Raw genomic sequence first — 11,871 nt, 5'->3', positions numbered from 1 at the left:
TCCAGTTATTTGTTTGACAAAGATTCATCACGTACCACCCGAAGAACTGAGCTGGCCTGAAGTAGGTACTAGGGACTCAGTGGTGAGTGAAGCAGTCCAGACCCTGGAAACCACTCAGTGAGCACAGCGACTTTTCTCAGCTCTGCACGCTTACTCAAGGGCTGCACTGTCCGTGTCCCTTGATACTGTTTTACTCCATCCAATTCTTTTTTTTTTTTTAAATCTTTTATTTATTTCTAGGAGAGAGAGAGAGACAGCGTGAGCAGGGGAGGGTCAGAGAGAGAGGGAGTCACAGACTGAAACAGGCTCCAGGCTCCGAGCTGGCAGTCAGCACAGAGCCCGACGCCGGGCTCGAACCCACGAACCGTGAGATCACGACCTAAGCGAAAGTCGGACGCTTAACCGACTAAGCCACCCAGGCGCCCCTTACTCCATCCAATTCTTAGCTAGGCTTCAAAGCCTGGGTTCTTGGCGAACCTCCCCACAGTCCCATGATCCTTAGGACGGGGCATCTCCTGCCTGGCATCCTGGTTCCCCTCATTTTGGGTACTTGGGTCAGCTTTGCCCTATCCACAAGCTTCCTGTGTGCAAGCTCTGGCCTTTTACTTCTTGTGCTTTTGTTAACCCCCACCCCCACCCTGACATTACAGGCTCATGAAATGCTTGAAATAATGACTTTTTATTAAAGCAGACAGAAATAGGCTTCAAGAGCATTTAAATCCCCAGTTTGGTCTTGGGTACAGAGAAACAGACCTCATCTCTGAAACCTGAGCACCTAAGCTGCTTCCTACCTCTTCACTTTTATTTTATTTTGTTCCTATCCTAAAGCAGACAGGGACCCATAAAGATTGAAGATGAGGGGTTTGCTGCCCAGGGTTCCTGGGGCACAGGAACGTCCAGCTCCAGGGGATAGCCATGGTCCCCATCCCTAGGCTCTGCAGAGACTCTGCTTCTCATCCTGACAGGATGCCCAACCCCGGGGCAGTATGAAAATCTTCCCATCTTCCCATCTCCAGCAGAAGACCCTGTGGGGTGGGTTGGGGGCCATCTTGAAGGAAGCTCTCTGGCAGGGCAGGGGTTAATGGAGAATTGCAACATACCTCTGGGCTGAGTCACCTCCCACTGCCACTCCCCCCAATTTCCCTCCCCTGAAGTTTTATAAAGAGGGCCAGAGACTGAAGAGTGGAAAGAACTGGAGGCAAGAGCCCCCCCACCAAACCCTGCTCCCCAGGCTCCCAGAAATCTCAGGGCAGAGCGCACAGACAGCCTCTGGAGTTCCTGTCTAGTGGGACTATGAACTGGCAGGGGCTGTGGCTGGGCTTCCTACTCCCCATGACAGTCTCAGGCCGGGCCCTGGGGCCTGCAGGGAAGGAGGCAGCGGTGGTGAGTTCCACACACCCCCACCCGGGAAAGAGGGACCCAGGCCTAGGAAGGGATCGGGGTGCTGTGCCGCAGTCCCATCCAGGCCTCCCTCCTGACCTTCAGTGTGCCTCTCCCTTCCTTCCTCTACTTCATGATCTACTGCGGCCCATCTCCCTCTCCTTGCCTCTGTTCCACCTGAGCCCTTTCCCTAAGGTGTCTCTCCTTCAGTCCCTCCATGTCTGTCCCCTCCTAGCCTTATGGATGTGTTAGGTCACTGAGAAGTTCTACCTTAAGACTAACTCCCTTTTTATTCTGCTTACCTTGACCCCATCATAGGATTACCTGTTGCAGTATGGGTACCTACAGAAGCCTCTAGAAGGACCTGATGACTTCAGGCCAGAAGATATCACGGAGGCTTTGAGGTGAGAGGTCATAAAGCACATGCCATAAAGGTCGAGGTTGCAAGGTCATCTTTCCCTCTTCTCATCTCTTCCTCTCCCCAGGCTCACTTCTGCCTGACCCAAATCCATGTCAGGGAATCTAGGGAAGAGGACACTATCACAGTTAGGGTGGTGGGGCATGGAGTGAGATGGGGATTCAAAGATGATGAGCAGTCCCTGGATCTTGGATCTTCCTAGGCCCTAAGCAGAGCTTTGGAGGCTCCATTCCACATCGTATCCAGTATAGTATTAGTGACATCCCACATGAAGTATCATTTGTATGTAAAACTATGAATTGAGTTGAATTGGAGTGGAGTTGTTGACATGATGTTGCTTTATGTAGACATTTAATTCAGCAATTATTTATATTTTGAAGTTGTCTTTTCATCTTTTGGATCTAATGGATAGTTTTTCTTTCTGCTCTCAGTTGTGTTCACAGTCCCTTGAAAAACCATGATGCCTGTAGTGCCTACATGATGAAATTGCCCTGGAGCAGGCTGGGCTTGGGGGGTGGGGGGGTCTAGCCAGGAGGAGAAGGCTGAGGGAAGACAGCCCGTCTGGTGGGACCAGAGGTGGGAGAGTCTCCAGAGCAGGAGAATGGGACACTTCCCCAGAAGAAGGTTAGAAATTATAGGGGAAGAGGGCTACACCTGAGGGAAACCTTACACAAATAAGAGACTGAAGATGGGGAGGTGAAGCTGGAGCATCGCAGAACAGGAGAGAAAGTCCTAACTATGAAGACTGGATACTAGAGTGACCCCATCAAGCTTCAGAGATTCTGTGCCATTCTCAGCTACCACTGTGGGCAGCAGGTGGCCAGAGGGCTCTCCCCAGTTTCCAGTCATTTCAGATTCCCCTGTCCTGCTGTGCCCATTACTCTACCTCTTCTCAGAGCTTTTCAGGAAGCATCTGAGCTGCCAATCTCAGGTCAGCTGGATGATGCCACAAGGGCCCGCATGAGGCAGCCACGTTGTGGCCTGGAGGACCCCTTCAACCAGAAGACCCTTAAATACCTCCTGCTGGGTGAGGACTGAGACTGGGAAAGGGAGGGAAAAGAGTGGGTGGCATGGCTCTGGAGTCCAGGTGACATTGGGCCAGCCTGGCCCAGCTCAGTGTTGAATGGATGATCATCTGTGATTACCTGATCATCACCTGCCTGGAGACATAGCTTTGCTGAATGTCCAGACTCAGAGGAGCTCTCTGGGGCTCACAAGGGGATCTGTGTTTCTAATCTGTTTTCTGGTCCAATAACCAGGCCGCTGGAGAAAGAAGCACCTGACCTTCCGCATATTGAACCTGCCTTCCACCCTCCCACCACACACAGCCCGGGCAGCCCTGCTTCAAGCTTTCCAGTACTGGAGCAATGTGGCCCCTCTGACCTTCCGGGAGGTGCAGGCAGGCTGGGCTGACATCCGCCTCTCCTTCCATGGCCGCCAGAGCCCATACTGCTCCAATTCCTTTGATGGGCCTGGTAGGTACCAGCTCTCGGTTCCCACCTCACAGATCTCGAGATTATCTCTGTCGCATTGAGCAGTGGCTCTGGAACCTTAATGTTCAGTCTGCCCCCTATGCCCAACTGCACCCTACACTCTCTAATCACCTTCTAATATTCCCTCGGGGAGCAGTTGGTCACCTCCCTGGGGCCTTATCAAGCCTCCTCTTTGAAGCTTATGTCTTATTCCTTGGTTTAAATTCCCCTGCTCAAGGCACACCTGAGAGAAGATTGGGCCAGAGAGAAGAGAGTGGTTGGGAACTACAGAGACAGAGTGATGGGCATCCCACAGAGAAGTGGGTGATGACAAAGGGATCTGAAAGGCGAGAGAGAAGCATGCAGGAGACTGAATATAGATGGAATTTTAAGGGAATGGAGAAATTGGGCTTTATAACAGGCTGGGGTTACTCTAACCTAGGAGACTCTGACCTCCTTCCTGTCTACCTTTGTCTTTGTCCAGGGAGGGTCCTGGCCCATGCTGACATCCCAGAGTTGGGCAGTGTGCACTTTGATGAAGATGAGCTCTGGACTGAGAGGACTTACCGTGGGGTGAACCTGCGCATCATTGCAGCCCACGAACTGGGCCATGCCCTGGGGCTCGGGCATTCCCGATATACCCAGGCCCTCATGGCCCCTGTCTATGCTGGTTACCGGCCCCACTTCAAGCTGCACCCAGATGATGTGGCAGGGATTCAGGCTCTCTATGGTAAGTCTTTCCCCCAGGCGATCATGAGGGTCAGTGTGACCAGCATCTCTTCAGGCTTGTAGAGACAGGTCTAACCTACGTGGTAGGAAATGACTTGGCTTCTTCTCTTCCTCCTACCCAGTTATTCAGGCATCTTCATTTTCAGGAGCTATTTTTCTGACACTTCCATGTCTGATCATCCTTCTAGCCCTCTCTCCCCTCTTACCCATTCTTGGGAATGAAGAATGAATATTCCAGCAAACTTCTTCCCCCTTTCTGGTGCCTCTCGACACTAAAACTTGTCTCCCATTGATATCAATATGATCTTGCCTTCTACCAAGAAGAACTTTCCCCTTTATATGGGGCCTCTGAGCCAACCTTATAGATGAGTGGGGAGGTCAGGTGCTATGAGTTCTCTCCTTGAGCAGCATCATGTTACCTTGCAGGCAAGAAAAGCCCAGAGACAGAGGATGAGGAAGAAGAGATGGAGCTCCCCACTGTACCACATGTGCCTATAGAACCTGGTCCCATGCCAGACCCCTGCAGTGGTGAAGTGGATGCCATGATGCTGGGTGAGGCCCTTCCCTTCCAGGCAGTGGGCAGTGGTGGCAGCCTGCTGACTTGAGATCTGGACAAGTGGGAATGACATGGAACCTCAGCATGAGCAACAGAGGTTAGATACCCAGCTGAGGTTGGTGGCCATGGAAGAAGACATGTGGCATGGGGAGGGAGGCTTCAGAGCCAAATTAAAGGTGGGTTAGGTGGGCATTTACCTCAGTTGCCTCCCTATAAGGGCCACTAAAACATATCTTTTAATATAGCAAGATGGAGAAGACTATATTTACTGCAATGTCTATTAGAGAGGGTATTATACTTTCAGGGAAGGACAACTTGGAAGCTATTGGAATGGAAAATGAGGTCCCCAAAGGAGAGCAGCTATTTGCAGGGCTTTTGTTTTATTGAGTGAATCAGAGCTAAATTGCTCTGAACAACAAAGAGGCTGAAAGCGGAGTCTTCCTTTTCTACTCTAATCTTCTCTTTGAATTAATGTCGAATGAATTTCTGAGGAACCAGCCTGTGGGATAAGGGCAAATTATCAGCTTGTCTGAGGTATCCACAAGTCTTATTTGACCCATGTCCTTTTGACTTTTTGACACACATTTGCTCTCAGGGCCCCGAGGGAAGACTTATGCCTTCAAGGGAAATTACGTGTGGACTGTGACAGATTCAGGGCTGGGTCCCTTGTTCCAAGTGTCTGCCCTTTGGGAGGGGCTCCCAGGAAACCTAGATGCTGCTGTCTACTCTCCTCGAACACAGTGGATTCACTTCTTTAAGGGTAAAGGGACTAGTTGACAGTGTGTTACCTGAGGAGGGCCTTCCATTAAAGAAGCCATGAAAGGGAGGGAGAGATAAGTTCCTGGGAGGGTGGAATGGGAGAACGAAAGATATCACCCGAAGACAGAGATAACTTGTTCTTTCCTTACATGCTCTCAGGAGACAAAGTGTGGCGCTATATTAATTTCAAGATGTCTCCTGGCTTTCCCAAGAGGCTGAATAGGGTGGACCCCAACCTGGATGCAGCTCTGTATTGGCCTTTCAACAAAAAGGTGTTCCTCTTTAAGGTATAAATTTCAAACCGAGGGCAACTCCCTTCTTAGGAGGGGTGGGCTACCTCACACTGAGAAGCCAACTTGCTCTTGAAGGGAGATCATCTGCAGTTGCCCTGGGCTGGAGGTAGACCTCTGGGGATCCTTAAGCTCTCTCCTCATCCTCTTCTCTTCCCTACCCACCCCACACCTAGGGCTCCGGGTACTGGCAGTGGGACGAGCTGGCCCGAACTGACTTCAGCCACTACCCTAAACCAATCAAGGGATTGTTTACAGGAGTGCCAGACCAGCCCTCTGCTGCTATGGGTTGGCGGGATGGCCATGTCTACTTCTTCAAGGGTAAACAGTACTGGCGCCTCAACCGTCAGCTTCGCGTAGAGAAAGGCTATCCCAGAGATACTGCCCACAATTGGATGCACTGTCCCCAGACCTCAGACAGTACCCCATTAGGTGGGAGCACCGCTTCTTCAGGCACTGACAACCCAGCCACAGGAACAGTCTTGGATACCACTTCCTCAGCCATACTTACCACCTTGAACACTAGCCACTCACCCAGAGACCCAATCTTGGACGTTATCCCCTCAGCCACAGTCTCCACTACCCTTTCATCCCCTGGTAATGTCACCCTCCCAGGGGCTCAAGATGTGAATCAAATGTCTGCTCACTAGGCAGGAGGGATGCAGCAGGGGCATGCCATAGACCTCAGGCCTCTAAATGTGCCAGCTCTAGCCACTGCTCCTCTGTGCTCTTTCCCTCCTGGGCAGGGACTCCCTAACTCTGGGTCAGCCCTCGACTCTCTATATTTTTTCTCCATCCTAGACAGCATTTCCAGCTGTGTTATCTATTCTCTGGAAGACAGTGGTAGAAGGAAGGAATCACTTAGGCCCTTGGCTGATAGGCGGCAAAGCTGGGCAGCTAAATGCCTGGGTTCTGTTCTTCCTAGATAAAGTGCCAGGAATCAGGATGGCCAGTAAAATGAGCAAGGGCTTTGGAACCCTTGAGAAACACATTTACTTGCTGATGATTTTGGGCAAGTTAATTAACCTCACTGAGCCTCAGAATCGCCATCTGCAAAATAAGGTTGATACCAATCCTGCAGGGTTATCACATTAAATGAAATACTATTTCATTTGTATACGGCACAGTGTCTGGCACATTTGTGCTTAATAAAGGCTAACTCCATGTTCATTTTGGAGGACTGAACAGTTCTTCCTCTGGCTGTGTGTGTGTGTGTGTGTGTGTAGCTGTGTGTACAGTAGTCTAATCTGATAGGGGTAGTTTTATCAGATCTTTAGGGGACAGAGGACCTATCAGTCTGGCTAACTGGGGATGAAAAAAAAAGAACAGCAACAGCAGAGGCTGGACTCTCTGGTTCAGTGTTCAATGCCATTTTATTCACGTGCTCCCACATTCTCTTCCCTCCCATCCTAGCTTTGTTGCCCAGGGGAGGAATATATCTTCCTTCGTGCTGTCTGGAGAACCAGGAAACAGACTCCGAGCAGGAGAATCAGAGGAGGGACAGTTAGAATGGGTTAGTGGGTGGGACAAAGTTCTAGTTAAGGAGATTAGCATCACGTACAATGAGAAGCAGAGAAGGCACTTGTCTCCTGTGCAGCCTTGAAGACCAGGCTACTTTGGGCAAAAGGGCAAGGCTGTGGCATGTGGGCCAATGCTTTCTCCTTGGGGCAAGTAGCCAGCTTTGGGGAGAGACAGGTGCTGCGCTATACATTGCCCTGGGGTCTTCCCTACATTAAGGAGGGAAAGGGAAGCACCATGGAGGACAGTACTCCCAACTGAGGTAGGAGAAGGAGGCTTGAGCCTATGGGATTCAGGAGGAAAGGGTAACCAGGAAGCCAACTACCCTTTAAGGAGAGAGGCCTAGGGATCAGGTGATTCGAGAGCTCCTCTGTGCCCTACTCCCCATCAAAAAGCTGTCAAGTGCTCTAGGGGGCTTCCTGATTTTCAATAGGTCCTAAAATAACACCCCCCCTCATTTACCATTGTGAGGCACACCAAGGCAAATATATAAGAAGCTATTTGGGTAAGGGCCCTCCTTGGTTTGGAGGGAATTAGAAAGTCAGTTACTTTAGGGACAAGGGCACCTCTATTATTGGACAGAGGTAGGTTCTCATACTTCCATTCTTCTCCCCTCCCCACAAGATTCTCCTTTATCTGTCTCTGAAACATATCCCTACAGGGTTGGTCTGGGTTGGAGTACAGATTCTATCCCCAATCTGAGAGGTGGGGAAGTTTGTGTGTGGGTCCTATGGGCTCAGGCCTTGCACATTTGGGTGTCCCCAGGCCCTTGCTGGGGTAGAAGCCTCAGTGGAGGTTTAGGCTCAGGTCTGGGTGGAACCAGAAGGTGTGGTAAGGGGTACAGTGGAACCACAGTCAGAATCCAAGTCCAGGACGGTGTGGGGGGCCGTGGCCTGGGTTCCTGGTCCCAGTTGGCGCTCTCGAAGGCTCTGTAGATAACTCTGGAGAGGCACAGGGCAGAGAGGGCAGAAGGAAGGGCCTAGGTCAGAGCCCCACTCCCACCCTGACCATCCCTGAGTGCCCTCTGCCCCATCCCCAGGTGTGCCCTTCCCCTCACTCACAGGAGCCAGACTATCAGCAGGGCTCCGGCCATTGTGGGGGAGCTGGCGCCGGTAGCTGCCCTCACAGAGCCCCACCCCAGGGGATGTCCGGTGCCACTTGGCCTCTTGCTGACGGATCCGAAGGAGTTGAAGATGCCTTCGCTGGTGGCTCAAGACCACTGCTTGGGAGGGGGCAATACAGACTCAGAGAGGACTCTTTAGACCCTGAATCCCACCCCCAAACACACTCACCCTCTAGAGAAACCTATTTGGTCTCCCTGTTCTGGTGCTCTCAAACCTCATCTTCCCCTGGTTATTCTAAAAGAAACCCTTCTTTGGAATCCTCCTACACTTTCCTCCCGGACTTCCCTGAGATATTCCTTTCTTTCTGTAACGGTCCTCAGTAACTAATTCTTCCTTATTCCCTCTAACAATTTTTCCTCATTCTCACCCAGACCCTTGGCTCCTCCAACTCTAACTTTCTTTCATTTCTTTCTAACCCTGCCCCATTCACCTTAGACACCTCTACCCTCTTCCCTCAAGTGTATTTCCCCCCTTCCCTCCCATCAAGTCTGGGAACTGGGGACATGAGAAGGCACAGGTTGGCTGCTTCTGTACCATGGCACTAACTCACCATTGGCGTGGGCTCCATGTTCCTCATCCATGAGCTTCCACTGAGCCAGGGCCCCAAGGGCCCCCAGGGCTGGCCAGGTGCCCAGCAAGACCCAGCTATACCAGCAGAGAGGAGGCAAGGCTGGAAGTGCCTGCAAGCGTTGGCCCAGCCGACTGCCCAGTGCCAGCCCCTCTAGGAAGTAGTCAGCACAGGCCACCAGCACCGCAGCACCCAGCAGGGCCGTGCCCAGAACTGTGAATGGACGTGGCCACCGAAGCGTGAGCAGGGCTCCCAGCAGTGCCAGCCCCACCAGCCCCCCAGCCGGCACCCAGGCTGAAGGTGGTTGGTAGATGGGCTCTGTGCCCAGCAGGGCCCCGGCACCCAGGGTTAGGCCTAGCAGGAGACCAGTCAGGAAGAGCCCAACGCTGCGAACCAACATGGTGACCAGGCCACAGAGGAGTCCGATGCCCAGCGCAATGCCCGCGCTCACCTCCAGGCTCAGCTGTGTCTCTAGCACTCGCTCCTTGTGGCACAGCAGGAAGATCACCAGAGCTCCTGACAGCAGGCCCGAGAGAAACATTACTGCCTTGAAGCAGCGGTAGCCTGGGAAGGGAGGCAGGAGGCACTGAGAGACAGAAAGGGGGCATCTACAGGCTCTGATGAATTAGAAGGGAGAGGAGTGGCTAATGAGGAGCAGAAGACAGGAGCAGCAACCGAAGGACCACAAAGCAAGGGGTAGAAAGGGATCATCTCAGGGAGGGCAGGGACCTTTCAAAACCTGTGAGGGGGTGGGAGGAAAAATTAAGGAGGTAAGATGGATATGTTGAGGGGAATAAACATAGACAGAGGGCTTAGTCTTTCCAGGGATGGCAGAAGGAATCAGCACAGGCTGATTCAGGTTATTGGGGGAAGGGCTGAAGGAGCCTTAAGCATGAAGGCTAATGTGGGAATACGGAGTTTTGAGGTAGAAGGGAAGGGGGAAGCAAGTGATAGTTGCCAGGGGTCAGAGTTAGGGGGCATGGATGTGGTGGGGAGGGGATGGACAAGAAGAGCTGGCAAGAGCAGCAGGGGCTACACTGAAGGTAGGCATTCCCTGACAGAGGAGTAGAGGTAGCCGAGGAGCAAAGGAGAAAGTTCCCATCATCCTTGAGGGTGAGAGTCTTGGGCAGCTGCCCCCCAGAATCCTGGCCCTTCCCTCACCGAAGCAGCAGTAGATGATTCCAAAGCAGCAGCAAAGAGCACACACCAGGGCCGGTGCCAGTTCAGGATTGTCCTGAGGTTCCAAGACACATCTTGGGTCTGGAGGCTCTGGGAGTTGTTGATTAAAGGGCCTGGGGTCAGAGGTCATGGCCAGGGGTAGCAAGGCTTCCTCCATGGCCGAAGACAAGATGATCACAGAGGGGAAGGTCAGTGTCAGCTCCTCTCATCCATCCATGAATGTCTTGAGGGGGTTGGGAAACCTGCAAGGGGGTAGGGGGAAGGAACTCAGGTGCCCATGAATCTTGAGGATTCTGTACCTTCCTCTACTTGTTATGAAGAAAGGCCCATTTCAGGAGGGAGCATGGCCTTGTTGGGGTAACTGAAAAAATCTACAAGGGGAGCCAGCTGTCTCTTTACTAACCCCTGAAACAAGGACACTAAGTGAAACTTAAACTAAAATCTTATATAAGGTAATGAGACTTTGTTCCCTAGCCTTCTAGGGTAGGGAGAAGTCAGAAGTCCTACGTGGGTGGAAAGAGGGGCCCAGGGGCATTAGTGGGACTGGGCACTGAAGGTTCAACAGTCTGTTCGAGCTAAAAACAAAGCTTGCCCAATCTGCAGCTGGGACTCAAAATGACCCCATTGGACTGGAAAAGGTGGGGTTAATCCAGGGAGGTGGAGGCGAAAGAGGAGAGAATGAGTCATAGTGGGGTCTCTGGACAGCTGCTCCAACCCCAGGGAAGGAAGAGGGGAAAAAAGAAGCAGATACCAAAAAAGTTTGGGACAAGGAATCAAGTAGAGACAATCCTCACACTTTGTCAAGGTTCTGAAGCCTCGGCTTCATGGGGAGATGGAGTTAGTTGGGGGAAGGGGCATCCGGCCACAGTCCAATTCCCATGGTCCCTCTTGGACTAAGCAGGCACCTTGCCCACAGACATCTCACATCCTGGTAGCCTCTTGCTCCTCCCCTTAGGACACTGATGGGACTTTTCTTAACACCCGCCCACCCTTTCCCCAGGGGTGTCAGGGTTGCCAGTGGGATTTGAATTCAGTTCCTGAAAGGAGAACACCAAGGAGGGGCTGGTATTGGGGGCACTGTGGGAACAGGGTAGGGTGGATGCAGGCACTTTCATCTGTCTTCTTTTGGACATCAAGATCCTAACAGGCTGGAGGGTTGGCGTGGGGAATCCCTGGGGCTCCTCACCTCAATCCGTTTGGAAGTCAGGGACCCTAAATAAGGAGAGGGTTGGGGAAGGAGTGTTAACTACTCACCACCCTGCCAGGGCTCAGGAGAGGACGGGGTAGAAATGCTTCCCTAACCCCCCTGCTGTATCCTCGCCAGGAGGTCCTAGGCGTCGGGGCGGCTGTCGGGCGTGGGCACCCCCAGGACCACTCTGTTCGTTGCCCCCCTAAACTCTTGCAAGTCGTAGACCAAGCCCTGAGAGCTAAATGCAATCAGTCTAGGGGGTGGAGGAAGGGGACAGGGTGTGTGTGTTGGGGGGGGGTGACAGCAGGGGGCGGGCCCCTCCAACTCTTTCCCCTATGTGTGGGGGGAACTCAGTTTGCCCACTGCTGTAGGCTGGGACCTGAGTCGACCCCAACCATAGCAGGGAAGGGTTTTGGGGGAAGCGCACGAAGTTGAGGAAAAGGTGTCTGAATACTTAGGCGATAACTCAACAATTAGAAGCTCTCAAAGCCCCAACTGGAGTCCCAGCGCCCCCCTAGTCCCGGCTTGGTTTCTTCCACTTCCCAGAGAATTGGAGTATTGTCTTCTGGAGAACCTGGTGGTCGAGATCGGGGACCGAGGGAAGGGGCCTTTTACAGGACTGGGGGCGCCGGCGAGGGGCTCATGGGCGGAAAAACTTGCGGAGCAAGACGGGGTCTGGAAGGGGGACT

General features: G+C 52.5%; 2 protein-coding genes across 3 annotated transcripts; one reads left to right on the top strand and one right to left on the bottom strand.

Moving 5' to 3' along the window:
• The first annotated feature begins 1,209 nt into the window (after positions 1 to 1,209).
• On the top strand, positions 1,210 to 6,754 carry MMP19 (matrix metallopeptidase 19). The gene is made up of 9 exons (XM_077757433.1): positions 1,210 to 1,383; positions 1,699 to 1,784; positions 2,695 to 2,825; positions 3,058 to 3,273; positions 3,755 to 4,000; positions 4,426 to 4,551; positions 5,151 to 5,315; positions 5,474 to 5,601; positions 5,781 to 6,754. The coding sequence occupies exons 1-9, from the start codon at positions 1,294 to 1,296 to the stop codon at positions 6,252 to 6,254; spliced, it is 1,662 nt and encodes a 553-aa protein (XP_077613559.1). The 5' UTR covers positions 1,210 to 1,293; the 3' UTR covers positions 6,255 to 6,754.
• A 204-nt stretch (positions 6,755 to 6,958) lies between these two features.
• Positions 6,959 to 11,434, bottom strand: LOC144226157 (transmembrane protein 198-like). 2 transcript variants are annotated; one of them, XM_077757460.1, is made up of 5 exons: positions 11,248 to 11,434; positions 9,976 to 10,235; positions 8,797 to 9,378; positions 8,184 to 8,344; positions 6,959 to 8,063 (listed from the first exon to the last, which is right to left on the bottom strand). In XM_077757460.1, the coding sequence occupies exons 2-5, from the start codon at positions 10,148 to 10,150 to the stop codon at positions 7,926 to 7,928; spliced, it is 1,056 nt and encodes a 351-aa protein (XP_077613586.1). In that variant the 5' UTR covers positions 10,151 to 10,235; positions 11,248 to 11,434; the 3' UTR covers positions 6,959 to 7,925. The 2 variants fall into 2 exon arrangements, with proteins under 2 accessions (XP_077613586.1, XP_077613587.1); XM_077757461.1 differs by having other exon boundaries at positions 8,184 to 8,341.
• Positions 11,435 to 11,871: the final 437 nt, after the last annotated feature.

Source organism: Crocuta crocuta, unplaced genomic scaffold (assembly GCF_008692635.1).
Source record: "Crocuta crocuta isolate KB4526 unplaced genomic scaffold, BGI_CrCroc_1.0 scaffold549, whole genome shotgun sequence".
Taxonomy (NCBI): domain Eukaryota; kingdom Metazoa; phylum Chordata; class Mammalia; order Carnivora; family Hyaenidae; genus Crocuta; species Crocuta crocuta.
Note: the sequence above shows the minus strand (reverse complement) of the source record. Positions and strands in the feature narration are given on the sequence as shown.

Coding starts and splice junctions, on each gene's coding strand:
- MMP19 (XM_077757433.1), top strand. CDS start 1,294: ATGAACTGGCAGGGGCTGTGGCTGGGCTTCCTACTCCCCATGACAGTC. Junction 2,826..3,057: donor CCTTAAATACCTCCTGCTGG/GTGAGGACTGAG, acceptor TCCAATAACCAG/GCCGCTGGAGAAAGAAGCAC. Junction 5,602..5,780: donor AAAAGGTGTTCCTCTTTAAG/GTATAAATTTCA, acceptor CCCCACACCTAG/GGCTCCGGGTACTGGCAGTG.
- LOC144226157 (XM_077757460.1), bottom strand. CDS start 10,150: ATGGAGGAAGCCTTGCTACCCCTGGCCATGACCTCTGACCCCAGGCCC. Junction 8,345..8,796: donor ACATGGAGCCCACGCCAATG/GTGAGTTAGTGC, acceptor CCCCCTCCCAAG/CAGTGGTCTTGAGCCACCAG. Junction 8,064..8,183: donor CTGCTGATAGTCTGGCTCCT/GTGAGTGAGGGG, acceptor GTGCCTCTCCAG/AGTTATCTACAGAGCCTTCG.